This window comes from Carcharhinus amblyrhynchos, chromosome 23 (genome assembly GCF_965287045.1).
Source record: "Carcharhinus amblyrhynchos chromosome 23, sCarAmb.v2.hapA, whole genome shotgun sequence".
Classification (NCBI taxonomy): Eukaryota; Metazoa; Chordata; class Chondrichthyes; order Carcharhiniformes; family Carcharhinidae; genus Carcharhinus; species Carcharhinus amblyrhynchos.
In genome coordinates, this window is record NC_137346.1 from 42,672,268 (window position 1) to 42,699,278 (window position 27,011).

General features: G+C 45.4%; 1 protein-coding gene, 1 long non-coding RNA gene and 1 other non-coding gene across 4 annotated transcripts in view; 2 read left to right on the plus strand and 1 right to left on the minus strand.

The window, feature by feature from the left end:
- mybbp1a (MYB binding protein (P160) 1a) overlaps window positions 1-27,011 on the plus strand; it is a 77,167-nt gene that overhangs the window by 38,772 nt on the left and 11,384 nt on the right. Inside the window, exons 13-23 of the mRNA XM_080210951.1 lie at window positions 306-414; window positions 2,391-2,487; window positions 4,666-4,817; window positions 6,093-6,191; window positions 7,131-7,280; window positions 8,216-8,383; window positions 11,221-11,378; window positions 12,147-12,281; window positions 12,985-13,099; window positions 17,536-17,667; window positions 19,187-19,255. Coding sequence (XP_080067077.1) covers window positions 306-414; window positions 2,391-2,487; window positions 4,666-4,817; window positions 6,093-6,191; window positions 7,131-7,280; window positions 8,216-8,383; window positions 11,221-11,378; window positions 12,147-12,281; window positions 12,985-13,099; window positions 17,536-17,667; window positions 19,187-19,255 — 1,384 coding nt within the window. The remainder of the gene's footprint in view (window positions 1-305; window positions 415-2,390; window positions 2,488-4,665; window positions 4,818-6,092; window positions 6,192-7,130; window positions 7,281-8,215; window positions 8,384-11,220; window positions 11,379-12,146; window positions 12,282-12,984; window positions 13,100-17,535; window positions 17,668-19,186; window positions 19,256-27,011) is intronic.
- LOC145357521 (uncharacterized) lies at window positions 58-25,507 on the minus strand. 2 transcript variants are annotated; one of them, XR_013889305.1, is made up of 3 exons: window positions 25,390-25,507; window positions 2,326-2,447; window positions 58-327 (listed from the first exon to the last, which is right to left on the minus strand). It is a non-coding gene; the product is annotated as an uncharacterized LOC145357521 (long non-coding RNA). The 2 variants fall into 2 exon arrangements; XR_013889304.1 differs by having other exon boundaries at window positions 2,326-2,450.
- On the plus strand, window positions 10,325-10,461 carry LOC145357636 (small nucleolar RNA SNORA76). The gene has a single exon (XR_013889329.1). It is a non-coding gene; the product is annotated as a small nucleolar RNA SNORA76 (small nucleolar RNA).

Here is a 27,011-nt window from a genome sequence, read left to right on the forward strand (position 1 = left end):
ATACTAGTGAACCAGATGAGTATTTACAACAATCAACAATGGTTTCATGATCATCATTAGACTTTTAATTTCACATTTAGGGCCCTATATTCAATAATTGATTGAAGTTGATGGCAGTGATGTGGAAAATATTCAGAGAAAGGACTGTGACAGTGATCTGAGGCATTGGAGTCAGAATTCCATTCTACTCCCCTCCAGTTCCTATGAGGGACTTGACTCAGTTGTCACACCTTGTATGTACTGTTTTGGAAAGTCAGTTGGAAATTGTTTCTGTATGTGCTCACGAGTCACTTGTTCGTCCATAGAATGCTCAAGTCCGTTGAAGATCTACAGAAAAAATCAAAGAAATTTCATCAGTTGGAGGTCTCAGCTTTTCAGTTACTCATCCTGCTCGTCGGCATTCATCTCTTCAAGGTACTTTATAACCCCCACACTGAGCGCAATGGGGCTCGCTCACCTCATAGTGTACTTTGTTACAATATACATTTCAATCATTTTGTCTCAACCTGGTGTGTGTGACGTGGTCAGACTATTCAATGCAAGCATCTTAACGAAGGAGGATTTGTTTTTTTAAACAGAACATGGGGTGTCTGGGAGTATTCCTCACCTGGCCAGTTCACCTGCGTGAAGTGTTCAGCAAGTGATGGAACACGTAGCCTTCTGTTTACCTTCCTCTTCTGAAAGCATTGATTGTCTACTGAGCTGTACCATGGCTCCTTCCTAGTACTACCCTAGAGGGGCCATTCTTCACGGAATGTGGGGGGGTTGCTGACAAAGCTAGTATTTATTACCCTTCTCAAAATGGCTCTGTGATAGTGCTCGGCTATCATAGATCATAGAACCCTACAGTGCACAAAGAGGCCCTTTGGCCCATCGAGTCTGCACCGAATACAATACCACCCAGGCCCTACCCCCATATCCTTACATATTACACCCACTAATCCCCTCTAACCTACGCATCCCTGGACACTAAGGGGCAATTTCTTAGCATGGCCAATCAACCGAACCCGCACATCTTTGGACTGTGGGAGGAAACCTTCTTGACACTATTTGAGAGACAGCTGAAACTAAGACAGAAAATGCTGGAAAATCTGAGCAGGTCTGACAGCGTCAGTGGAGAGAGAATAGAGCTAACATTTTGAGTCAGGGTGACCCTTTGTCAGAGCTGGAGTGACAGTCGGACTTGTTCAGAGGGGAAGTTGAGAACCAACAACCTGCACCTGGAGCAAGCATCTACAGGCCAAATTGTGTAAGGACAGCAGATTTTTTTGTCCCAGGAATTTGTTATCAAACCCCAACTTGGGCAAAGTAAGAACCTGAGAATCAAGAGTATCTCTTGTCATGCCCTGAGTGCTTGCAAAAGATTGGCAGAGGTGAGAGTGCAGTTTTGGCAATCTTCTAGTAAACGGGCACAGCTAGCAGTTGTGTGAAACCATGCACAGAGAGAGTGAATGGCTGGGACTGGTCTGTGTAGACTGTACAGTCTTGTTCCAGTATATAGAAAAACCTTATTATTTTGCATTTACACCCTGACAGCCTGATGATGTATCCTTGCCTGATCTGAAATGCCACAGCTCCCAACTTTGTAGTCAAATAAGTCATGTGCTTCTCGAATTGCCAGCATCATTTCAGGAACCACAGCTGGTAGATTTTTACCTGAATGTGGATATTGTTCTCATTCAGGGCACCATCCTTTTATTTCCTTTGCAGTGCACAGCATTTTGTCATTATCTTATTTCCCCTCTCCACTCCCTGCCAAATTGCACAGGCTGGATCTTGTGGCTGGCCACCTGCCTCGGGGATTGTGTGCTGCAGTTAGTGTTCGAAAGGGAATCAGATCGAATCCCTGTTTAATGGGGAGTGGGGGACCAGTGAAGAACAAAGAAAATTCCAGCACAGGAACAGGTCCTTCGTTCCTCCAAGCCCACGCTGACCATACTCCCTGACTGAACTAGTACCCCTACCCTTCCGGGGATCACATTCCTCTATTCCCATCCTATTCGTGTAATTGTCCAGATGCCCCTCAAAAGTGACTATCGTATCTGCTTCCACTACCCCTCTCGGCGGTGAGTTTCAGGCACGCACCACCCTCTGTTTAAAAAACACTTGAAGGTGAAAAATGATCTAATTCCTGACCGAGCACCAATTTTCTAATTGCTGCTTTCTTGTTGCTGTGCTTTTACTCATTAATCTTCTTGTTAAAGACTTACTCTTTATTGGGTAAATTTAATGATGTGTAAGCTGCTTTAACAGTCCCTGCATGAAAGGCCATCATTAAGAAAACTACACAAATCTCGAGAGTTGGGAGTAAAAGTGGCATCTTGCCATTGCTGCTGCAGAGTCCTGCTGTCTCGAGCTGTTTTTATCTCTTCTGGTTTGTCTCCATTTAGAGCAGCGATGATACTGTGGTGCTGTTGAATGACCTCCACGTGTGCCTGCAGAAAGCACTGCTGAATAAAAGGAAGAGCGATTCAAAGCCTGTAACAGGTCAGCAAATTTCATCTCATCGTGCATTGTTGTGTGTTTTTATTACCGTGACCCTCTACAACTATGTGTGCGCATGTGGCCCAACTGCAAGAGTTGAAATGAAACCCAACAGAGACAAGCACGATTCAGCACTTAGCAATTTCTTGACACAAAATTGGGGCGAATGTGGAGCTCGGCGCCACGTGGAGTGTTTGAAACAGATTGTGTTGGTTTTTTTAGTCGGGGCCTTGAGGCAAAATTGAAGGTACAGGGACTGGGTGGGTAAGAAGCACTGGCAGTTGGGCTGAATGGCCTTTTTCAGTGTTGTTGGCTCTATGTAATTCCAGAACAGAACAGCATTCCTGTGTCTTTCGAAAAGCATTTTCATTCACTTCTTAAAGCTACAAAGCCTGGGTGAGCCCATAATCCAACTTCTTGCTCTCTCCAAAAAAAAGTCAATTTCAAATTGAATCCAATTCATGGACCCCACAAGAGAGACAAGCAAGATCCAAGCTGACGAGGATGGACAACACTCCTGATCTTGGGCTTGATCTGTCGCTTCATCTTGGCCAAAAAGCGAGGAGCTCGCCCCTAACCATCACAAGATACCTCCACCATGATCTTTGGATTCTATTTGATAAAATGAAGGGGATTTTAGTTGGCAGATGAATTAGTGCTGTGCACAATGCTGTTGTGAAACTGTGACTTCGTAACTAAAGCCAGTTGCTAAGTTTATATTGCTGAGGTGATTTTTTTTTGACATGATCTTAATCACTGTGACAAAGCTATCTTTAAACACCAGTCTACTGTTGTGTAACACCATGTGAACCATATTCAATTCTTTACCTTAGTGTCGAGCACTGTGCAGGAAGCTGAATGCAAAGACTTAATGCGGAGCTGTTACCTCTTTAAAATATTTCCTGCCTCAGTTAGAAGCATACAAGAATATTCTTTTGGAGCACAAGTTTTCAATGCCTTGATGCTGCATTCTCAGCATGGTGGTGCTGTTGTTAGCATTGCTACCTCAACACCAAGAATCTGGATTTGATTCCAGCCTTGAGTGACTGGGTGGAGGGGGGACTCGTAATGTTAAAGTGGCGGCGCGGGCTCGTTGGGCCGAAGGGCCTGTTTCCTGGGCTGTTTTGTTCTTTGTTCTTTGAAATTTGCATGTTCTTCTGGTGTCTGCATGGGTTTCGTTTGGGTGCTCAGGTTTCCTCCCACAGTTTAGATAGATTGGCCATGATCAATTGCCCCTTGGCATAGGTATATAGATCAGGGAGATTAGCCATGGTAAATGTGTGGGGTTACACAGCAGATGGGAGGAAATAGGTGACTTAGTCTTTCAGAGATTCGGTGGGCCAAATAGCCTCCTTCTGCACCGTGGGGATTCTTTATTCAATGAAGTCGGGCTGATTTTCACTCTGCCTATCTTGGTTTTATATCGCGTAATACCTTTACCCAAGAAAAGTCTTGGCAATTTTTATTTTGAAATTCTCAATTGGCATCTGACTTCAGCTGTCAGGGGAAGAGCGTTCCTGAGTCCCACAATGCTTCGTATGAAGAAATGTTTGTCATCACCCCTGAGTGGCCTAGCTTTAATTCGAAGGCCAGACCCCCTTCTGGACTCTCCCCATTAAAGGAAATTAGTTCCATCTTCCCAATCAAATCCTTTAATCACCTTTAAAAATATGCAAGCCTGACTGATGCAACCTGTCCTCATCACTGTACACGTTTAACCTCAATATGAACATGCACTGCACCCGTTCCAAGGCCAGTACACCTTACTGAGACATGGTGACCAGAGCTAATGCCTTACTGAATATCTGATCCAATTACTTCAGCCCTCCTTCCTCCCCTAATCTTGTCACTTCAGTTCTTGGGATGAGGAGGTTTTGGAGGGTCCAGCTACTGGCGCTGTGGTTAAGGAGGAACTGGAATTTTGGAGCAGCCTAAGCAGTCAGGATAACTAGACTGCAGGCTGGGCACAGTGCAGGGGGGGTGCGAGACTTCTTAGGGGACAGTCCCAGATCCGCAGTGTGGTGTTGCAGCACATTTTAAGAACAGGTTTGACTCCGTGGAGCTGTAAAATTCTGTTATGTTTCAAATAGCTCTTGTGTAACAGTAACGACCAATAGCAAATTACCAGTTTCTACATAAAATGGTGTCCAATGTTTTTACGCTACCTCTTTCTACTTTCAGATGAGGAAGAACCAGAGTGGGTGGAGGTGATGGTTGAAATCTTGTTGTCTTTAATCTCCCAATCAAATCGTTTGATGCGGCAAGTTGTAAAAACTGTGTTTGCGCAGATCTGTCCCTACGTGACCAAGGCAGCACTGCAGCTCATCCTGGATGTGAGTAATGTGAAATCGATGTTGGTACAATTACCCCCTCGGGAGTGCAAAGAGAGAAACGTTTCATATAATCCAGATACCCATTGAGACATAATTGTCTCCAGAAGAGCCATTAAAAGTGTGATGTGCTTGGATGTTGAAACAGTGGGTGTCAGGGCCAGACCCAACCCAAACCACTTGAAAATACACAACAGGTGAAATATTTTAAGGCACGGCGGCTCAGTCACTCGAGAGATTTCAGTGGACACAGGTGGTATCGAGATCGTCTCCAACTGAGGAAACTGGCTGAAGGCTATTCTAACCTCCCTCTTCCTTTTGGAGTGTGTCACCGTGTTCGAGAGGCCAATTATCTGAATCACACCGCAAACCGAGATCTCATAATAATTACAACACCTTCTATATCTGATCACGTCCAAGAAACCAACTAATCTAAATCTGCCGCCGTGTTAAAAAATCTATTACTCACGGGCAATTGAAAGACACTTAACTAAATTCTTCTACTTTTTTTGGTGGACACTAACAACTAGTGTATGTATCCGAGTGACTGCATGAGGGCCGAATGCTTGACCTCACTTATTTTTTTCTTTGGGCGCAGTGTTTAATAATAAGGGGTCAACCATTTAAAATCAAGATGAGGCAAAATTCTTGAACACTCTTCCTGAAAAGGTGGTGGAAGCAGGTTCTTTGAATATTTTCAAGGCAAGATTATTGGTAAGCGAGGGGGGTTATAAGTTATTGGGGTAGCAAGATGCAGACTTGAGGTTACCATTAGATCATCCATGATCTTATTAAATGGTGGAGCAGGCTTGAGGGGCTGAATGGCCTACTCCAGCTCCTTGTTTGTATCTAATAAATTTGCTCTGTCTTTGATTCAGGAAGTCTTTGACTCCTTATTCCTCACAGCTTAAATGTTTTCTGGTTTGGAAGAGACACAGCCTCGATAAAAAGAAACTTAAAATCTTTGTTGTGACCATCAAGGTGGTTGAGTAGGAGAGATGCCTAGTCACCTCTTCTCACCTGTTCGTGGCAATTATTACTCTTGTTGTCATTCCCAGGCCTAAGTTAATGGCAACATTTTTTTTTTAAGTTTACTTATTCGTATCACAAGTAGGCTGATGTTAACGCCGCAATGATGTGAATCAGCTTTCAGTATGGGGTGGTTGTGTGTGGGATTGAGTGGTGTCGGTGGAGCCTCGTTAACTAGATATATAAGGCGAAAGCCTCACTCCCCGAAACCTCTGGAATTTGGCTCTGAAGTTGTCTTCTCTTGACCAGGTCTTCAAAACAGATTCTGAAAGCGATGATGAGAGCGCAGTGATTGTGACTGAAGAGTTGGATGGAACGGGCAAAGTCAAACAGCCATCTGGAGAGAAGGTTAAACCTTTAAATCTCTGTCTGTAGTATCGCTCAGTGTTTTTAGTACGGTAATCTGGGCTGCATACTTTTGAATCTTTTGTTTGTTTGACTCTTGTTTTTAAGTTTCTAATCTCAATGCTACGTTGACCCTTTTCGCTGCTGCTCACTGTCCTTGCTGAGAATCATCTGCTGCAGATGGGCAGCCAGTGAGTGCACAGCAGTGAGTTCTAGCATTTCCTGATGATGTATGGGTCTTTGTGAGGCAGTAGCTGTGACCAATACCGTCTGTGTGAGCTCCCCCTTCAGAGGATGACTTCAGCAGAAACAGAACAACTTACCAGCTTTTAAACCTTGCTTGTTTGTGATTCCTAGATCTAATGCTGCCACGAGTGTAGCACTGTAAATTGTAACAATTATTCTTTTCGCTTTCTTCCCCTTGCACTCAAACCCGTGGTGATCGTGACTTTCAGGTGTTTCAGCCAAGTACTCTGATGTCAACAGACTATTCAACTGTGCACCTAAACCCAATGCTGGCATTCAAACCAAATCATCCCGAGAAGTGGGAACCTTGGCTGAAATTTTACTCCGCTGGCTCTTCCTGCACCACTACCGATCATCACTCACTTTGCTGCATCTTTATTAATGGCGAGGAAAACCCAGTACAGGACTGGGGCTGCCTTCTAAAGCTTAGATGGGGACAGGAAAAAAAAGCTTGTCGTCTAATCCTCCTGCTTGTTTAGTCATGTAGCCCCGTCTATTAGAATATGAAATCTCCTATCCACCGTGTAGCCTCCCGGGGGAGGTAAAATGTTTTGCAAAATGTAGCATTGCATGATTAAAGGAGGTAAAAATGCTGACCCAAAATGCGTCATGTAGCCACATTTGGCCACATGATGCATCTGGCCAAATGTATGTGCCCATGTTTAAAACTCACTGTTTATCTATATCTTTTCCTAGATGGAGGTTGATAATGACAGTGATGAGGAGGAGGAGGATGCTACCAGTGATGAAGAGGACAATGAAGATGAAAGTGGTAGTGAAGTGGAAGCTGTAGATGATACCTTCCGAACGGAACTGATGAAGGTTCTGCAAGGAGGACGTGCGGCAGTAAGTTTTGATCTTGGCGAGAGGGTGAATCACAGATCAGCTTTTGGGTGGATTTCAAAGTAGGCACACTGAGGATCATTCTGAACTCTACTGATACAGAGCGAGCGTTTCATGTTTTAGATATGGAAATTAAAAACACAAAACTGTACAAATCCATATTTCGCCCCCGGTAATCATTAACTGAGAGTGTTTAGGGAAAATATACAAGTTGCATTTATATAGCACCTTCCAGTTCTTCATGATGTGCCAGTGTGCTTTACAGCCAATGACATTGTTGAAGTGTAGTCATTATTATTTTGTAACAATTGGTGTGCAACAGGGTATCACAAATAGCAATGTGATTGATTGAGAAGTAAATGCTTGTCAGATCACTAGGGCAAGCTGTCCTACCCTTCTACAACTAGTGCCGTGGGATGTTTTGTTACCACTTTAGAGCCAAATGAAGCCTCAGTTAATGTTGTATCTGAAAGTTGTCACCTCTAACATTGCATGGAGCACTCCAGAATTATAGGGAGGGGATAGCTTGATCTTGGGATTGGATATAGCTCGGCACAACATTGAGGGCCGAAGGGCCTGTACTGTGATGTAATGTTCTATGTTCTATTGCTGCACTCCGTTGCAACTGTGATGTGTCAGCCTGGATTATGTTCTCCAATCCTAGACTGGGGCTCAAGCTCATGGCCTTGTGACTCAGGCGTGAGTGCTTCCACTGAGCTAAGCTAACACCAAGCTGTACATAGTGGTAGTACCAGGTGTCTTTTCTACTTTTAGCTGAATGCTAGCAGAACATCTGATTTAAAGCAGTGGGGATGGTTTCAGTGCGAGTTGGATCAAAAATAGTTGGCGTCCTAATTGCTATATCTGCCACAAAAGAAGCTTTAGACATTTGATGCTGCAGCTTTGGTCATTGCATGTGTCTCTATATTCCTCCGCAGCCCCAGGAAGGGGAGAGCAGTGATGAGCTGGATGATGAGAAGATGATGGCGTTGGACAAGAGCATCTCCTCCCTCTTTGCGGAGCACAAGAAGCGTCTCCAAACCAAGAAAGATGAGGCGGCAAAGCTAAGGAAAGAGAAGACCCTGCGGACAGATTTTCAAATAAAGGTGTGTGGGCCCTTGCCAAGGGCAGCTGAAACCTGCTTGGATTAAATTCTGAAGAGGAGCAGGACTTTTAAGAATCAAAATGCCATTTTCTTGGATCCCTGTGGGGCTGAAAACACTACACAGAATTGTAGAATCCCTGCAGTGCAGAAGGAGGTCATTTGTCCCATCAAGTTTGTACCAACCACAATCCCACCCAGGCCCTATACCCATAACCCCATGCATTTACCCTAGCTAGTCCCCCGACACTTTGGGTTAATAAAGCATGGCCAGTCCAACTAACCGGCACACCTTTGGACTATGGGAGGAAACTGGAGCACCCTGAGGAAACCTATGCAGACACAGGGAGAAAGTGCAATCTCCGCACACACAGTGACCCAAGCCAGGAATTGAACCCAGGTCCCTGGCGCCCGTAGTGCCTGTCCTGAGTCTTTGAAAGAACTTTTTAATTAGCTCCACTCTCCTCCCAAAGTCCTGCAAGTGACTTCCTTTTAAGGATTTATCCAATTCCTTCTTGAAAGGTCCTCTTGAATGTGCTTCATCTTATAAATAGTGCCTTCCAAATCACAACAGCTTGCTCTTCCCAGTTCCCCTCCAGTTCTTCACATTAAGTTTGTGGATAAAACGAAATTGAACTTTGTAGACCCACACATGTAGAATTTTCTCTGGAAATTGGTTAACTTTAATTTGTCCTGGATTGCTTTGACCTGCAGCCTGGAATTTTCAGACAATTTACTGTTCCTTGTAGCTGTTTGTGACTTCCTTGGTCTAGTTGCCTGGAGTCCTTGCAGGAAGCTTTGTGAGCCTTGAAAGGGACAGGCCAGATTAACAACTATATCACGGGTGTTATTCCCGGCTTACGAACATAAGAAATAGGAGCAGGAGTAGGCCATCTAGCCCTTCTCGCCTGTCCCGCCATTCAGTAAGATCATGGCTGATCTGAAGTGGATCAGTTCCACTTTCCCGCTTTCTCCCCATAACCCTTAATTCCCTTGTCTATCAGAAACCTATCTACCCGTGACTTAAGTATATTCAGCGAATTGGCCTCCACCACTTCAATGGGCAGAGAATTCGAGATTCACCACCCTTTGAGTGAAGAAGTTCCTCCTCAACTCTGTTCTAAACTGCCCCCCTCCCCCCCTTATCTTGAGGCTGTGCCCTCTAGTCCTGCTATCCTTTCTAAGCGGGAAGAACCTCTCTACCTCTATCCTCTCTAGCCCCTTCATTATCTTGTAAGTCTCTATAAGATCCCCCCTCATCCTTCTAAACTCTTAACGAGTACAGACCCAGTCTATTTAATCTCTCTTCATAAGCTCCTTGTGAGCGGTGCTGTGTTTAACCAATGTTTGCAAACAAAACAAATACCCACTTCCTTGCTGAAATACTTTGTTTTGAGTTTGTGATCCTGAAACATCTAACCTGATATTGTGATTTCTGTTCAGAATAACTATTTTCAACCTACGTGTGTTTTTTTTGTGCTGAACCAGCTTGGTAATGCTCGAGAGGCGCAGTGTGTCCTCCTGCCATCTGGTGGTGCTGTTGTATTAAACCCTGTTTTGTCACACTTCGTGAACATAACCGAGTTAGTTTATTTTATTTATTAGTATCACAAGTAGGCTTACACTGACACTGCAATGAAGTTACTGTGAAAATCCCCTAGTCGCCACACTCCGATGCCTGTTCGAGTACACTGAGGGAGAATTTAGCATGGCCAATGCACCTAACCAAGATGTCTTTTGGACTGTGGGAGGAAACCGGAGCACCCGGAGGAAACCCACACAGACATGGGGAGAACGTGCAGACAGTGGCTCGAGCCGGGAGTCGAACCTGGGTCCCCGGTGCTGACAGACAGCAGTGCTGACCACTGTCACCATGCAGTCCCCATTTGATGAGTCCCCTCCCCCTGCTTACAACTGACAGCCATTCTCAAACTGTCTCGATGATGCAGTATCTTTTGAACTTGTGCGGTTCTGATCCGTAACTTGACAGGCCAAGCAATAAGTGCCAAGACAATGGCTTGTTATAACTGGAGCTGCTCAGCATTCCAAACTGAGCAGCTCTTTTAACAGCAAGTCACATACTGCTGTCTAAATTTTCAGGTGAGTTAATTATCCAGAAAAGCAGCCATCATTCAAAAAAAAACCCTGCACGATAGAATTCTGATACAGTATAGTTTATCAGCATGTACGCTATGATCATGTAACTGCTCATCTAAATGCTTCTTAAATTTTGTGAGGGTTCCTGTCTACCCCACACAGGCAGAGTGTCTTAGATTCCCACCACCGCCTGGGTGAAAAGGGCTTTCCTCAGATCCCCTCTAAACCTCCTGCCCTTCATCCTAAAATCTATGCCCCCTGGTTATTGACCCCTCTACTACATGTGGCAGTCACTGCTGTTTTCCCTCTGCCTCCTGTTTGGCTACCACGGTATCCAACTGCAACAGGAAAGGCTGTGTCAGGGCAGCACAACTGTGGGTCACTGATCCTCTCTATACTGTCCCTCCCTTGGAAACGAGCCCTCTGGGATGCTGGTAGTGCAGTCCCGTTGCTCTAGCATCTCGAGAATTTGATAGTGGGCTTTGCATTTGCCAGAGGTGCATCACACGGTTTATGAATAACGCTGACATAAGGTATCCGAATCCCAAGACAAAGAGCTTTCTCAGCAGGGTGAGCTGAAGTCCTTTTCCCATTTCTCTTCTATCCTTTTCCTTTTGAGACAGTTTGTGCGTTTGGACGACACTTTTTATTGTGACAGGACTGTATTCTTGTCCCTGTGAGTTTCCAGGCTTGTCTTGGGGTTCTGTCTGTGTTCTCACCGGCATCTTTTCTGGTTTCATTCAGGTCCTGGACCTCATTGAAGTGTTTCTCATGAAGCAGCCTGAAAGTCCATTCATCTTTGACATTATTGAGCCCTTTACCACCATCATTGAAAGAACCCGGAGCTCTTCCTCGGACTTGCAGGGGCAAGACTTCCTCCGCAAGACAGCAGACATCTTCAGGTCAGTGCTTACCCTATCCTGATGAGTTTGATAAGAGAGCTCTTTCTTTCTCTTCGCTGTTGAAGCAATTCTGTTCCTCCGGTGATCTGATCTAACGGACAGCGAGAAAGGAATTGGGATCGAGTGTTGTTCCCAAGCTGGCGATTTAAGATGGAACTGCTCAGGGACCAGAAGCGACTCTCGGCTCTCTGAGAACAACCTGGAATTTAATCCTAAATTGGTTGGATCTGTTGTTTAGCCTATGTGGCTGAGGAGTGTGGAGAACAAAGATCCGCTGCTCAAAAATACCTCAACTACTGCCAGAAGTGGTCTAGGGTGCGCTTTGACAATGAGTTGGCTTCTGTTTGCAGAGGGTTGTAGGTGCTGGTGACCTGCTCCCATATGGCAAAGTGGGTTTGTCACAGTCAACAAACTTGAGGCTTATTAAACCAGTGGAGGAAGCCTGGTCAGGGGTTATGCTGCTGTGAATCAGTGGTGCTCCTTATTGTTACAATAGCATATACACCGTTCAGCTCATTGAGCCTAGTCCGCACTATAGAGCGTCTTCTCTGCTGGAGCCTCTAATACCAGCAGAGCACTGCATGCTTGTTTGGGACAGGGGGTTTGATGAGTACGACTGGTTCTTGCATTGGCCTGTACCTTCGTGTCGGATAGGTATTGTCGTCGCGAATTCCTATTATCTGCAATTTCATTTGACTCCATTTTGTCCCTCCCTGCCAGCCACCACAATTCCTTTCCCCTATGAATGAAGGATCTGTTCTCTTGCAGGAATCAGCTATGCAAAGTTAAGCATTACTGCCAAGACATTTCTGAGATAAAGGAGGACCTGCACCAGTTGATGGAACGATTGCTGACTCAAGCCTGCAAGCAGCCAGACTCTTCGGTGTCACTTTATTGTTTCAGGTACAACATGTGGGGCACGATCTGCTCAGGTCAGGACTTTCAGAGTAGGATATGGAGTGGAGAGGGGGGACATCATCCTACCTTTGAAGAAGGACTCTGAGTGTTTATATCTGTTTCTCCACAGATGCTGCCACACTTGCTGAGTTTTCCCACCATGTTCTGTTTTTATCCCAAATATTCATACAAATAGAGCCCCTACAGTACAGAAGGGATTGTACGTTCGGCCCATCGAGTCTGTACTGACCACAATCCCACCCAGGCCCTATTCCCATAACCCCACACATTTACCCTGCCAATCCCCCTGGCAATTTAGCACGGCCAATGCACGTAACCTGCAGATCTTTGAAGTGTGTGAGGAAGGTGGAGCACCCGCAGGAAACCCATGCAGACATGGGGAGAATGTGCAAATTCCACACAGACCGTGGCCCAAGGCCGGAATTGAACCCGGGATCCTGGAGCTGAGGCAGCAGTGTCAACCACTGTGCCACCGTGCTGCCCTAAAGCAGATGCTGCCACCATCTCCCCAGAGCCTGGTGGTCAGCTGAACATCCTAAAAGCCACGAGCTGGGTTTTCTGTATTTGATTTCTGGGATGGGCAATAACATTTCGTTTCTTGGTTTTTTGTTGACGATGAGAAAGTTGAAATGAGGCAGTTTCACATGGCAGGCTTGTTCCTAACCATCCTGTTATCTGTGTCTGGCAGCGGAACGCTTTTTCTCTTCAGAGTCCTGAAAGGAAGTCCAACTGAACCTGCATCAACCAGTGCAACCAAAGAGGAGGGAGAGCAGGAACCAAACTTACAAGCTGAAAGTGGGCAGGTATGTGGATCAGGCTGGGCAATAGTGAGTGAGGTGGAGGACCCAGGTTAGCAGCCTGTGACATTGTGATGATGACTTCAGTGAGCAAGTGCCATGACGCTCGGCACTAACAGTAACAATCCACTCAGGATTCTAACGCTGTCAATCATTTGAAAAAAAATTGATTTGTGCAGAAAAAAAATAAACCTGTGGTTCCAGTTTCAAAAAAGTAACTTCTCATTCAGGTGAGGAATGTCAAGCCTTGTAGAAAGAAAATGTTTCCACTTCTGTGCCCCAAATTGGCATGACCAGGTATGGCATAAGTGAAAGGGGAAAGCCCTTTGCTCTGTTCCCAAAATGTGCCTCAGCTCAAGGACAGTTCTCATTGAACCTATGAGTGTGAGTGTGTGCGCCTCGTCGTTTCTCCAGTGTAGCAATCCAGGGCTGATAAATGTGGATAATATCCAGGTATTTGTTTTTTACTTTTTGCATGTGGTCGCCCTCTATTCCCCATGCAGTCTTACCCTCCTTCTCTCTTTCAGCAATTGCTGTCCAGAATATGAAACACTAACAGCTCTCGCAGTTAAATCTCACAAGGATGTTAGTCTGTGGCCAAACTGCTTGCTGTCTTAGTTCCCCTTCTCCAATCTACTCACTCTGCGTTTCTTCCATCCTCCCTACTTGCTATTTGCCAAATTTTTCATTTCCTTGTGCAAGCCCAGAGCTTTGCCATGTCATTTGCTCTGCTCATCCCTGCTAGGGTGCATTCTTGGACTACTCACAGTGCTCCTTAAAGAACTGCTGACTGTTAGTGCCACAGTTTGTCTCTGTTGTAGTTCAGTTTTCAATTCTCAATCTCATCCTTTACTGTAAATATATCTAGCTTATAATTTTCACCATAATATCAAAACAGAAGCTTAATGTAACCTGTAATTTTCATACCGCAGCTGCCTGCCTGTACAGATGTCAACTGTATGGTTTTCAAGTGTTGAAATGCTGTGTTATTCTTTTTGGACAGGCTGGGGCTACATGGACGGTGGGAGATCTCTCTCAGTCCTGTGTCAGGCTGGTTGGTGTCTGACAGCTGATTTAGTCATGCTGTCTGCTCTTTTTTTTGTTGTTGCCAGCGATTTGTTATGCATTTATTTTGGGGGGCTGATTATGCGCTGACTGTTTAATTTTTTTTCTTCCTGAACAGCCATTCGTTTGATGACTAACTTGTCCATCTTAACTTGAATAGCATGCTAATGTAAGCCCGTTATTCAAAAAGGCAGGTGGAAAGAAGACAGGAAATTGGAGACTAGTGCACTTAGCGTCAGTATTAGAGAAGTTGCTAGGGTCCATTATCAAGGATTTCATACCACTGCTTTGCTGTGCTATAATCAGACAAAATTTGGCATGGGTTTACAAAAGGGAAATTATGCTTGACAAATGCTGGAATTCTTTGAGGATGTAACTAGTAGAGTTGACCAGGGAAAACCGGTGGATGTGGTTTATTTAGACTTTCAGAAGGCTTTTGTCAAGGTCTCACATAGCAGATAATTATGTAAAGTTGAAGTGCATGGGATTGTGACTTGAGATAGATAGAAAATTGCTTAGTGGACAGGAAGCAAAGAATTGGAATAAATGGATCCTTTTTCTGACTGGCAGTCAGTGATTAGTGGGATTCCACAGGGATCTGTGCTAGGACACCAAATGTTCACGTTATATATTAAAGATTTGGATGAGGGAGTTTAAGATATTATTTCTAAATTTGCAGATGATATAAAGTTGGTGGGAAGGTGAGCTGTGAGGATGCAGAGATGCTTCAGCGTGATTTGGACAGGCCGAGTGAGTGGGCATATGCATGGCAGTTGCAGGATAATGTGAATAAATGTGAGGTTATCCACTTTGATAGCAATAATAGGAAGTCAGATTATTATTTGAATGGATGTAAGAGGTCAAGACTTTGGTGCCCTTGTGCATCAGTTGCTGAAAGTTAAGTGTGCAGGTACAATGGGCAGTAAAGATGGCAAATGGTATGTTGATCTTCGTAGCGAGTGGATTTAAGTGTAGGAATAGGAATGTTTTACTGCAATTGTACAGGGTGTTGGTAAGGCCACGTCTAGAGTATTGTGTGCAGTTTTGATGGTGTTATCTGAGGAAGGATGTTCTTGTTATAAAGGGAGTGTTTTGAAGGTTTACAAGGCTGATTCCTGGGATGGCAGGAAAGGCATATGAGGAGAGACTAAGTCGGTTGGGATTATATTCATTGAAGTTCTGAAGAGTGAGAGGGGATTACATAGAAACTTATAAAATTTGAACAGAATTAGGTAGGATAGATCCAGAAAAAATGTTCCCAGTGGTGGGGTGTCATAGTTTGAGGATACAGGGTGCACCTTTTAAAACTGAGGTGAGGAGAAATTTCTTTACCCAGAGAGTGGTGAATGTGTGAAATACACTATCACAGAATGTAGCTGCTGCCAAAACATTGTGATTTCAAGAGGGAAAAATAATCTAGCTCTTGGGGCCAGAGGGATCAGGGGAAATGGGGGGCAGGTGGGATCAGAGTATTGAATCTGATGATCGGCCATGATCAAAAGGAACGGCAGAGCAGGCTCAAAGGGCTAAATGGCCTCCACCTGCTTCTATTTTCTGTGTGTGTTTCAATGTATGGATATGGTGGCATAGTGCTGCCACTGCTGGTAGCACTGCTACCTCTCAATGCCAGGGATCAAGGTTCAATTCTAGTTTCGGGTGACTGTCTATGTAGAGTTTGCATTCTCCCCATGTCTGCATGGGTTTCCTCTGGGTGCTGTGGTTTCCATCCAGACTTCAAAGATGTGCAGGTTATGTGGATTGGACATTCTAAATTGCCCCTTGTATCCAAAATGTGTAGTTTTAGGGAGATTAGTGGGGTTAAATACATGGGGCTATGGGAATAGGGCGGAGGGGAGGGTGATTGTGGGATGCTGGTGCAGACTGGATGGGCTCTTTCTGCACTGTAGGGATTCCTGAGTTCTGCAGAATTGAAGGGACCTCAGCACTGAGCTGGAATCAGCAGGCAGTGACACATTTCTTGCACAGACTCCGCTTCAACGCAAGATTCTGAGTTTTAAAATGCAGTAATGTAAAAAAATACCCGCCGCAAATCCAGTTGAGTTGCAAGTCCAGTGAGATCCAACACAGATTATGCAATTAGCACCACAGACAAATCCACACGCCTGAGTGTCGGCAGATTAGTGGGGTTACGCATATAGGGTCTGGGTGGGATTGTTGTCGGTGCAGGTTCGATGGGCCGAATGCTCTCTCATCTACAGTTGCGTTTCTACGTATCCAACTTGGGGTGATGTCAGAGACTTCTTCATCTTCCAGCTTGGGGTGGAGGAGTGGTTTCCAATGAATGAATCCAGGGGTATTGAAATGAGTGCCAAACCTCACCGCACAGACTGCAGTAAATTAACGGCGGGTTCCTTCCTCTGTAAACGATCAGCAATCAGCCACTTCAGAACCCTTCTGAGGGCCAAGCAATACTGCATATCGGAAGTAGTGGGACATTTAGCAGATGGAAGGGAACCAAATGTTTTGATCAATTTATTAGGCTCAAAAGACTAAGTCACATTAAAATGACTGTACTGCCGTTGGTGCTTCTGGCTTTAATAAAGCAGTTACTAACGAGAGAGGTGTGTAAGCGCTGCTGAGTTGATCTTTCCTGCACAAGCAAACAGCGTGAAATTTGACCCAAATCCTTTGGAAATGATGCAGCTCTGGCATTGTCTGGCTCACACCTGCTGTTCTGAGCAGATTGCACACTGGGGAGTGTGGAATACCCAGTCTGTTCCACGCATGAGTGGCCAGGTCTTCCTCGCCCTCCGTATTTCACTGCGCGCCACCATCTATAAATAGCAGAATGAGTGATGGGCAAGTGGCGAGCTCTACCCACCTGTCACGCTTCCAGTTGGTTTCGAGCCAGTCGTGAGTCCCCCACCGGATGGTTCTGGACATTATGCTTATTTCTAGTCCGCCCCTCACCATCTGCCTCGTGTGGATGAGGAACAAGAGGATCCACGCACCTTCAGCAGGGAGAAGATGCAGGGCTCTACAGGGGCGGGTGGTCGGAGTGAGTGGAAACTATTGCAGGGTGGGGGAAGCCAGCTACCTCTGGGGGAGGAAGGCTGTAGCCAACTTGGGGCGGGGTGGGGAGAACAAATGAGCTGTGCCTGCACTAATTTCAGCTCGGCATTAACTGGAAGAAGGGTAAAGGTTATGCTGCAAATGTTTTGTCGTATTAGGGGAGAAAATAATATCGCGAGGAGGTGGACACAGTAAAAGAACCTCAAACAGTGGTCACTTTCTCCCACAGCGTGTGCACGAGATAAAATGAATTTTTAAACAATTAATTTGAATTTGCAACCTTCCTCCTTCCAGCAGTGGTGAATATGCAGCAATAGCAGTAAAATCTTTTCTGTTTGTTGCAGGTTAATTCACTCGGTAGCCTGGATATTGTCAGAGTGACTAAAATGTACAACAAAGCGCTGTCTCTGTTTATGACCAAACGCAACTGTTCCCTCACCGGATGCATGTTTGAAGATCTCTTCCGTCGTTTCCCAGTAAGTATGCAAGGGAGCGCGCCCAAAGCAAGTTTTAAACAAGTGGCATCACAAAATGCATCATCCAAGTACATTTGTTCTGTCTTCAGTATGTCTCCTCTTGCTCCTTTGCTTAAAGAACCTTGGGGTCGAGTTACGTAGATGGAAACAGCCCAGCAGTATCTCTCCCGACTGCCCCTCGAGTTTGATGTGGGAGCGAGTGTCAGCATTAGCATCACTCCAAATACATCAGAGCTCAGTATTGTGTCTGCCTTTGCACTCGCAGAGACTGAGGTGTCTGCATTGTGATCAGCAGCCAGTTGCAATGCCCCACAGTTGTGACAGCCTAGTCACCTCACAGTAGTTGCTGCATTTACCAGTTGGCTGTCCAGGTTGCCTTAAAACTGCACTTTCTTTTTGAAGGAAGCAGTCCGTATTGGCTGGCAGTTTTACTATGGGAGACACTGGAGCTGAGTCTGATCCTGTCCTGGCACTGGTCCAACAACCCTCTAATAACTAGAGCAAGAATCCTGGCTCTAATCCCAGAATATTGCAATAACCTGTAGCCTGCCAACTGATACAGGGCAGACCACTTTCCCGCTTTGAGTCTGTTAAAATCGGTGCATTTGTTGGCCCTCTGCACTGGACATGGGGTCAGCTCACTGCTGTTTGTGGTGGTCTTAACCTGTGACGGATACCCACTCCTGCGTGCAAGTAACCATTCGATTCCAGCTGTTGGGCTCTCCCCTTTTCCTGCATTGACATACTTTTGAGTGACAAAGTGTTGCCTGTTTTGACTGTGTAAATACGAATGTAACGTGTGAAGTGTCGGCACATCACTCAATGGAACAGCTTCACAGCATGTTGCCAGTCTCTGCTCAAGTCCTACTCAGATTGCCTGTGATCAGACTGACAGTGGCACAGTCAGTTTAAACTTGAGCATTGTGTGTGAGGGAATCCCGAGTGTTGAAAATGAACTTGAAGTAGTTTGTTTGGAAGGCACAGAGGACATATTGGGAGAGGGAATATTATTTACTGCAACGGTGCACTATAAACTCTTTGGAACCTGAAATCAAACAGGTGTACCATAGAAATAATGTGTGATGATGAAATCAGTTACTGACAGTAAGATAGAGAAATCAGTGTGGCATCTAAAAATGTGTAAGTTCCATTTTAATGTTTCCACGATTTTACCTTTGACCTCAGATATTCACTGTTGTGCTACCCCATGAGGTAACATGCCTTCTATTTGAGTGTGAATGCCCCTCTCATTGCCCAAGCTGAGCCGTGCAGTTACCTCATTAGTTGCAAAGTTGACCAGTTCTACTGCATGGCTTGTATGTCCTGTCCAAGTTAGCTGTTCAGAATGACTGTCCTGGTGCACAACGTTGAGGGCCGAAGGGCCTGTACTGTTCTGTAATGTTCTATGGTGTGTGCGAGACCATGGAGTCCCCTCTTCTCCCAACGATAGTCGTTCTCTTATTCTGTAATTCAGCCGTGGCTGAGGTTACTAACGTGGTTGATTTCTCATCTGCTTCAGGTCATGTGTTGTCAGCTTCTGCAGCCTGCTATCAAGTACATCACTGATGGAGTGCGACAGCATCAGCAGGTAAGGATACCAGCCACCACATCTGTGGACTTCACCAAACATTTGGAGATGGCACACCGATTATGCCAGCTACCTAGTTTCATCCTGGGAAGAATGTAGAAAGTGACTGTTCCTCAACGTGAGGACATTTTCACATAGACTCTTGAGACACATTGCGTCCATTCAGCTCATTGCACCTATATTGACCTTTGAAAGAGCAGTCAAACTAATCCTACTCACCTACCTTGACCCTGAAGCCCTTCCATTTTTTCCAATTAAAGTATATATCCAATTTAAAAGTTTTATAACTTAGTATTGAATGTTTCCACCATTGTTATAGGCAGTGCATTCCAGTTCATCATTATTCGCTCTGTCCAACAATTTCTCCTAATCTTCCCCAATTTCTCCTCTTCCTGTACTGGGATTTTCACTCCCCTCTCCACTGCTGGAATTCTCTCTCTCTCCCCAGACTCTCACTCCTGCGATTCTACAGAATTCATAGAATCCTTTCAGTGCAGAAGGAGGCCATTGAGCCTCCACCAACAATAATCCCACCCGGGCCCTATCCCCGTAACCCCATGTATTTACCCTGCTAATTGCCTTTCTGCATCCTCCTGCACAACTTCTTCGAACCCCTCGTAATTGCAAATGACTCAATCTCCGATTTATCTTCTCTGCTCTAAGGAAAGCAAATCCCAGTTTCTCTAAATCCTCCATTCAACAACTTCTTCATCTCTGATACCATTGTGGGGGATCTGCTCTGCCCAATCTCCAGGGCATCAGTGCCTTTCCTGAATGAAGCAAGATGATCAGAATTGGCCACTGCAGCTGATGTTGAACCAAAGATGTAGGAATTAGTACTTAGCATTATGACTTTTGCTTTTTTCTACTGGATGTATTTATAATGTTCAAGATCCTGTATATTTATGAATGAATGTTGATTTACATGATGAATATTCAGTTGAATGTTCCACTTAGCATGGCTATCATTGCTGAGCTGCTTTCTTTGACTACCACTACAATTTGGTAGCTTTCCACAGCTCTCTTGGTGTCTGTGTTTCTCTCACACTCACACACACGCCATGGCTAGTCCTGCTGAGGGCTTTGATGGCTGCCAGGAAGCCTGTACTTCTCATGATAGGGCACTTGGTCATGGAGCCACCTTGAATGTCAGCCTGTCCCCGTGAGAGCAGGATTGGGCATCCATGGTGTTCAGGCTGTTGGTTCACGCTTACTCTCACTCCAGCCTGGGCTGCTCCTGGTAAATTTGATTGCACAGAATCCGTAGGCCCAGTTTGAGAGGACACTCGGATCTGAGTAGCTTATTTACGATGTGGAGATGCCGGTGTTGGACTGGGTAAGCACTGTAAGAAGTCTCACAACACCAGCTTAAAGTCCAACAGGTTTATTTGGTAGCACAAACCACAAGCTTTCAGAGTGCTTCTCCTTCATCAGATGAATGGGAGTTCTGTTCACAAACAGGACGTATAAAGAACAAACTCGCTTTACAAAATAATGGTTGGAATGCGAGTCTTTACAAGTAATCAAGTCTTAAAGGTACAGACAGTGTGAATGGAGAAAGGGTTAAAGAGATGTATATTGTCTCCAGCCAAGACAGTTGGTGAGATTTTGCAAGCCCAGGCAAGCCATGTGGGTTACGGCAAGTGTGACATGAACCCAAGATCCTGGTTGAGGCCATCCTCGTGTGCGGAACTTGGCTATCAGTTTCTGCTCAGCGACTTTGTATTGTCGTGTGTCGTGAAGGCTGCCTTGGCGAACGCTTACCCAAAGATCAGAGGCTGAATGATCGTGACTGCTGAAGTGTTCCCCAACAGAAAGAGAACACTGTTGCCTGGTGCTTGTCAAGTGGTGTTCATTCATCTGTTGTCATATCCCGTGTTCGTCTTCTGAGGAGGTTGGTGTGGTTTTTTTGCGTTGAAACTGTTGATGAGCCAAGTGCCATATCCTGCTCTTATGAGGACATCTTTGAGTGTCTGGAGGGATCCTCCTTATCTGAGCAGATCCTGTGCATATCTGTAGAGGATGGCTTCTTTAACTTGTGTAGGGTGGAAGCTGGAGAAGTGGAACATCGTGAGGTTATCCGTGGGCTTGCAGTACAGAGAAGTGCTGAGGTGACCTTCCTTCATGGAGGTGCACGTGTCCAAGAATGCAACCGATTCTGGAGAGTAGTCTATGGTGAGTCTGATAGTGGGATGGGACTTGTTAATGTCATCATATAGTTGTTTCAGTATTCACCATGAGTCCAAAGGAAGAAAATGTCGTCAGTGTATCTATCGTACAGCATCGGTTGAAGGTCCTGTGTGGTGAAGAGGTCTTGTTCGAACCTGTGCGTGAAGATGTTGGTATACTGAGGGTGAATTTGGTCCCCATGTCTGTTGCGTGTGTCTGGATGAAGAACTGATTGTTGAAGGTGAAGACATTGTGGTCCAGGATGAAGCAGATGAGTTGTAAAATTGCATCTCGAAACTGGCAGTTGTTGGTGTTGAGTACTGAGGCAGTTGCAGCAATGCCATTGTTGTGGGGGATGCTGGTGTAGAGCACTGAGACATCCATTGTGACGAGGAGTGCTCCTGGTTCAACTGCTCCATGTGTGCTGAGTTTCTGTAGGAAGTCCGTTGTGTCGCAACAAAAGCTGAGGGGTTCTTTGTATAATGGGTTTCAGGATGCCCTTGACGTAGCCGGAGGGGTTCTCGCACAGGGTCCCATTGTCTGATACGATGGGACAGCCTTGTGTATTTTCGGGTGGCAGTAGAGATCTCCAATGTGGGGAGTATGTGGGATGAGAGCACAGAGGGTGCTCTGAAGGTCCAATCAAAGCTCTTGATCAGTCTGTTGAGATGACGGGTGTGTTCTTTGGTCGGATCAGCGGGTAACTGTCTGTAGTGTTCCTTGTTCAGTTGTTGGTACACTTCTTTGCAGTAATCCATTCTGTTTGTAGTAATCCATTCTGGTCAATATGACGATAACCCCTCCTTTGTCTACTGGTTTGACGACAATGTTGCGGTTGGTCTTGAGAGTGCAGATGGCGTTGCATTGTGCTTGGGTGATGTTTGGGATGTCTTGTGAGTGTGGCTGATGAATTTTGCATTGAAGTACCTCCTGATGGCGTGGGCATACATGTCAAGTCCAGGGCAGTGGCTTTCCAAAGGAGTCCAATTCGATCTTTTCCTCTGTGGGAACGCCATCCTCCAGGTACACGGTACATATACTTGCAACGTGGCCAACGTTGTCTACCTGATACACTGCAGGAAAGGATGTCCTGAGGTACGGTACATTGGGGAGACCATGCAGGCGTTACGACAACGGATGAATGAACACGGTTTGACGATCATGAGGCAAGAGTGTTCTCTTCCTGTTGGAGAATGAAGACTTCAGCAGTCATGGGCATTCAGCTTCTGATCTTCGGGTAAGCGTTCTCCAAGGCGGCCTTCACAACATATGACAATGCAGAATTGCTGGGCGAAAACTGACAGCCAAGTTCCGCACACAGGAGGATGGCCTCAACTGGGATCTTGGGCTCGTGTCATACTATCTATATACCGCACAACTTGCCTGGGCTCGCAAAATCTCACTAACTGTCTTGGCTGGAGACAATACACACCTTTTAAACCTGTGCTTAACTATCTCTCCACTACTTCCATTCCAACCATTATTTTGTAAATTGAGTTTGTGTCTTTATATGCCCTGTTTGTGAACAGAACTCCCACTCACCTGATGAAGGAGCAGCGCTCTGAAAGCTTGTGGCTTGTGCTACCAAATAAACCTGTTGGACTTCAACCTGGCGTTGTGAGACTTCTTACCCAGCTTACTTATTCCATGATAATACTGAGGGAATGCTGCATTGTCAGAGGTGCCGATTTTCAGATGAAACATTAAACCCCACCTGACTGCTTGATCCCAGAGCCACTATTTCAAAGGGCAGGGAAGGCCAACCAATCAATATCTCAAAAAAACAGATTATCTGGCCATTATTACTTTGCTGTTTGTGGGTGTTTGCTTTGCACAAATTAACTCCTGCATTGGCTACACTTCAAAAGGACTTCATTGGCTGGAAGCTACTTTTGAGGTGTCTAGTTGTCGTGAAAAATGCCGTCTAAATGCAAGTCTTCCTTTTATACAACCGGTGCTACAGCTCAAAGAGAGGGGCTTAATTAGTTCATGCTCCCACGTTCCAGAATGTAATCTGCACAATTGTAAACAGCAATCATTGCTAGGAGTACAATCCCTTAAAAGAGGGTGCCTCCCTATTAAAGTATTATAAGAATGCCTTTTATTTTCTCTCTTCGCTGTTCATCTCCTGAAGGCATACAGCTGCAGTGGGGTATGATTCTGCAGGTACCTCTCTGCCGCCTTATCCCTCAACAAGTAGCTAATCTTCTCATGTGAGCCTGGTTTGAGAGTGTCTGCAGACTATTCAGCAGCAGGGGGCATCGCAGCTAAGTCCAGTTTTATCTGTACTTTCTATTAGGAATTGGTGGACCAGAAACAGTCATTAGTACAGCTTTACTTTAGTACATTGCCTAACGAAGGAAATATTCAGGAAGGGTTGTGGCTGCATTTGTTAAAGGCGCACAGTGGTTAGCACTGCTGCCTCACATCTCCAGGCTCCTGGGTTCGATTCCCAGCATGGGTCACTGTGTGGAGTTTGCATGTTCTCCCTGTGTCTGCGTGGGTTTCCTGCAGGTACTCTGGTTTCCTCCCACAGTCTGAAAGAGGTGCTGGTTAGGATGCATTGGCCGTGCTAAATTCTCCCTCCGTGTAGCCGAGCTGTGTAGGTTAAAGGTATTAGCGGAGTAGATACGTAGGGTCATGGGGATAGGGCCTGGGTAAGACTGTGGCCGGTGCAGACTCGATGGACCAAATGGCCTCCTGCTCTGTAGAATCTATGATACTTTAGGAAACGTTTGCATTGAAGGAAAAAAAGTGCCGTCGTCCGTCATGTGGAGACCTCAGCATGGGTTGCCATTCCCTGATTGATGTAGCTTGTGTTTCTTTATCCCACATCCATTGACTGTGCTGTTGTTATCCAAGTGTGTGGCACTATTCAGTCAAGGTAATCATTTCTCTCTAATTAGCTTTTACTGAGTCTTTAAGACCCTAGATCATGCTGAGTACATGGAAAGAAGATGCTTTTTATGCATTGTCTTGACGTCTGACGATCAAGCCAGACTTTCCTATGGCACTGGTGTTTTCAACTCCCCGGTGTCCTGTGGTTTGAAACTGCTCGAGTGCTGTTATCGTTCTGGATTAATGAACTCTCAGCGAGAACTCAGACGCTTAGCTCAGTGCAGCTGCTGCAGTGGGCTTCAGAGGGACAGGCGCTGACAAAAGGAAAGCCCCAGGGGGTGGGGGGTGGAGGTGGTGCTGCACTGTGACAAGGCTGTGCCTCGTCAGCTGACGGACTCCTTCCATTGTTCAACCCCTCTGTCGTCACACACGTCTTTCACCTCAAACCGTTTGCTTTTGCAGCGGAGCATCTTTTATTGTACCTGATTGGTGTTAGTTAACCAAATGCATGTCTGATGGTGATGAAGGAAGTGAGCTATTTAGCTGCAGCCTTTGCCCCATACTGAAGGGGCTCCTACTTTAGATGCAGAGCTCTTTTCCCAAGAGACTGGAGACTGTTGCCCCATGACTAATGGCCATGTCCTTACAGAACAGAGTGGCAGGGAGAGGGGCATTGTTCCAATCTTTGCCAAACCCCACCTAGTTGTATTCCCTCCGCTCCCTCACATAATGTGTTGGATGAGGACCTTGAGGCTAATTCTGTTGCTGGCCCCACGGGTTCATTGAATACATAGCATTTTAGAATTAACCGTCCCTGGTAATTACTGAGAGACATAAAAGCTTTGATTTGCGGGCTTGCCTTGCTGCTCGTGTACTGAAAACAGTTATTACCTCACTGCAATTCTACCATGCCTCCTCAGCTGGAAGGGAGCCAGGTATCCTTAACCTCACAGTTTGCTGTCTATTCGAATGATTTTGTTGATCCAGTCATTAGATTCATCTTAGCCACCCTGCCCCCCCTCCCCCCCCCCCCTCCCCAAACACACACCTCTTGGTTTACATTTTTACATTAGGAGTAGGCCTTAGAGCCCTTCTACCCTGCTCAGTCATATTGGATCTGATCTTACCCTCAACTCTGTTTTCCTGCCAAGTTCCCCTTGGCCTTTGCCTTCACTCTGGATCATTTGCTTCCAAATCCGTTTGAGTCAGGGTGACAGATACTGGGGCAAAAAAGACGGGAGCTACCTGCGTGAGTTTTGTGCCCAAACTCTTAACTACAAGTCAGCAGTGTTAACATATTTACCCGGATAATCATTAGTGTGATGTTCTATGGAGCGAGAGAGGCTGTGACTCAAATTCTCTAATTGTACACTTAGTTTTTCTAGGCACAGAAAGCTGTTCAGTCATGCTACAAAATACTTGGCTTTTGTACCGTGTGGCAGTAAGGAATGTAGAAAGAACATGTGTAGTCATCATGTATTGTGTGAAGAAAATATGACTTGACTAAATCGGCAAATATTCCAGAGATATGTCTAGGCAGAACTCACAGTCAGTGTAATATTTTAACCCTGGCTCTAGCTTCTTTGCGGAACCAATACTCTGGTTTCTTGTACTTTAACCCTTCAATGCCTCCGGCTCCCTTGGTCACCATAAGCTAGGTAATACTTACCTAGTGTAATGTGGTCTGACACTTCAGTGCAATACTGAAGGAATGCTACACTGCTGGACTTTAAACAGTGACGCAAGCAACATGGGGCACAGTGGTTAGCACTGCTGTCTGTCAGCATCAGGGACCCAGTTCAATCCCGCTTCGGGTCACTCTTTGTTTGGAGTTTGCATTTCTCCCCGTGGCTACGTGGGTTTCCTCTGGTTTCCTCCCACAGTCAAAATTGTGTGGGTTGGGTTGATTGGCCATGATTAAATTGACCATAGCGTCAGGAGGATTAGAGTAAATGAGGGTTACAGTTATAGGGCCTGGCTGGGATTGTGATTGGTACAGATTTGATGGGTCAAATGGCCTCCTGTGCTGTAGGGATTCTATAATTCTAAACTGAAAGCCCCTCAGCCCAACTATGTGTAAGGGGTCCCATGGCACAATGTGAGGAAGTGCAGAAAAGTCTGGGTCCTGAGCAGCATTTATCTCAGATCTACTTGACAAAAAGTAAATTACCTTAGCGATGAGATAAGTGGACTATCGATAGGACCAGGCTCCAATGTTTCTTACAGTTGGATAATAAATTCTGACGCCAGCTGGGCTTAACCCATGAACAAATGAAATAAAAATTGAGAGAGAAGGTTGGTGTAGGGATGAGAATGTACAAGAGTTGGTGTTTGTTTTGGATGTTAAGTTCACTCAGATATTCGCTGCAGGAACAGACCGTTCAGTCAGCTAGTTCTAAAATTCCGATCACAACTACGAAGCCTTAAACAATCATCAAATAAAAACTGAAAATGCTGCAAATTACCAATGGCGGAGAGAGAAAAGCAGCGTTAACATTTGAGCTCTGTATGGTCACAGACCTGAAACGTTAACTCCTGGCTTTCTCTACAGCCTGATCTGCTGAGTATTTTCTGTTTTCGTTTGATTTCCAGCATCTGCAGTTATTGTGCGTAAGTGGTTATAAAATAAGCTGCCTTTTACATTTGTGGTGCATTTACGGATGAAACGAGCATTCTCTCCTCCCCACCTTCATCACTTTCCAAAAGGAGCTCTCTGCTGTGTTTTCACACTTTCCTGCCAATTGTGCTT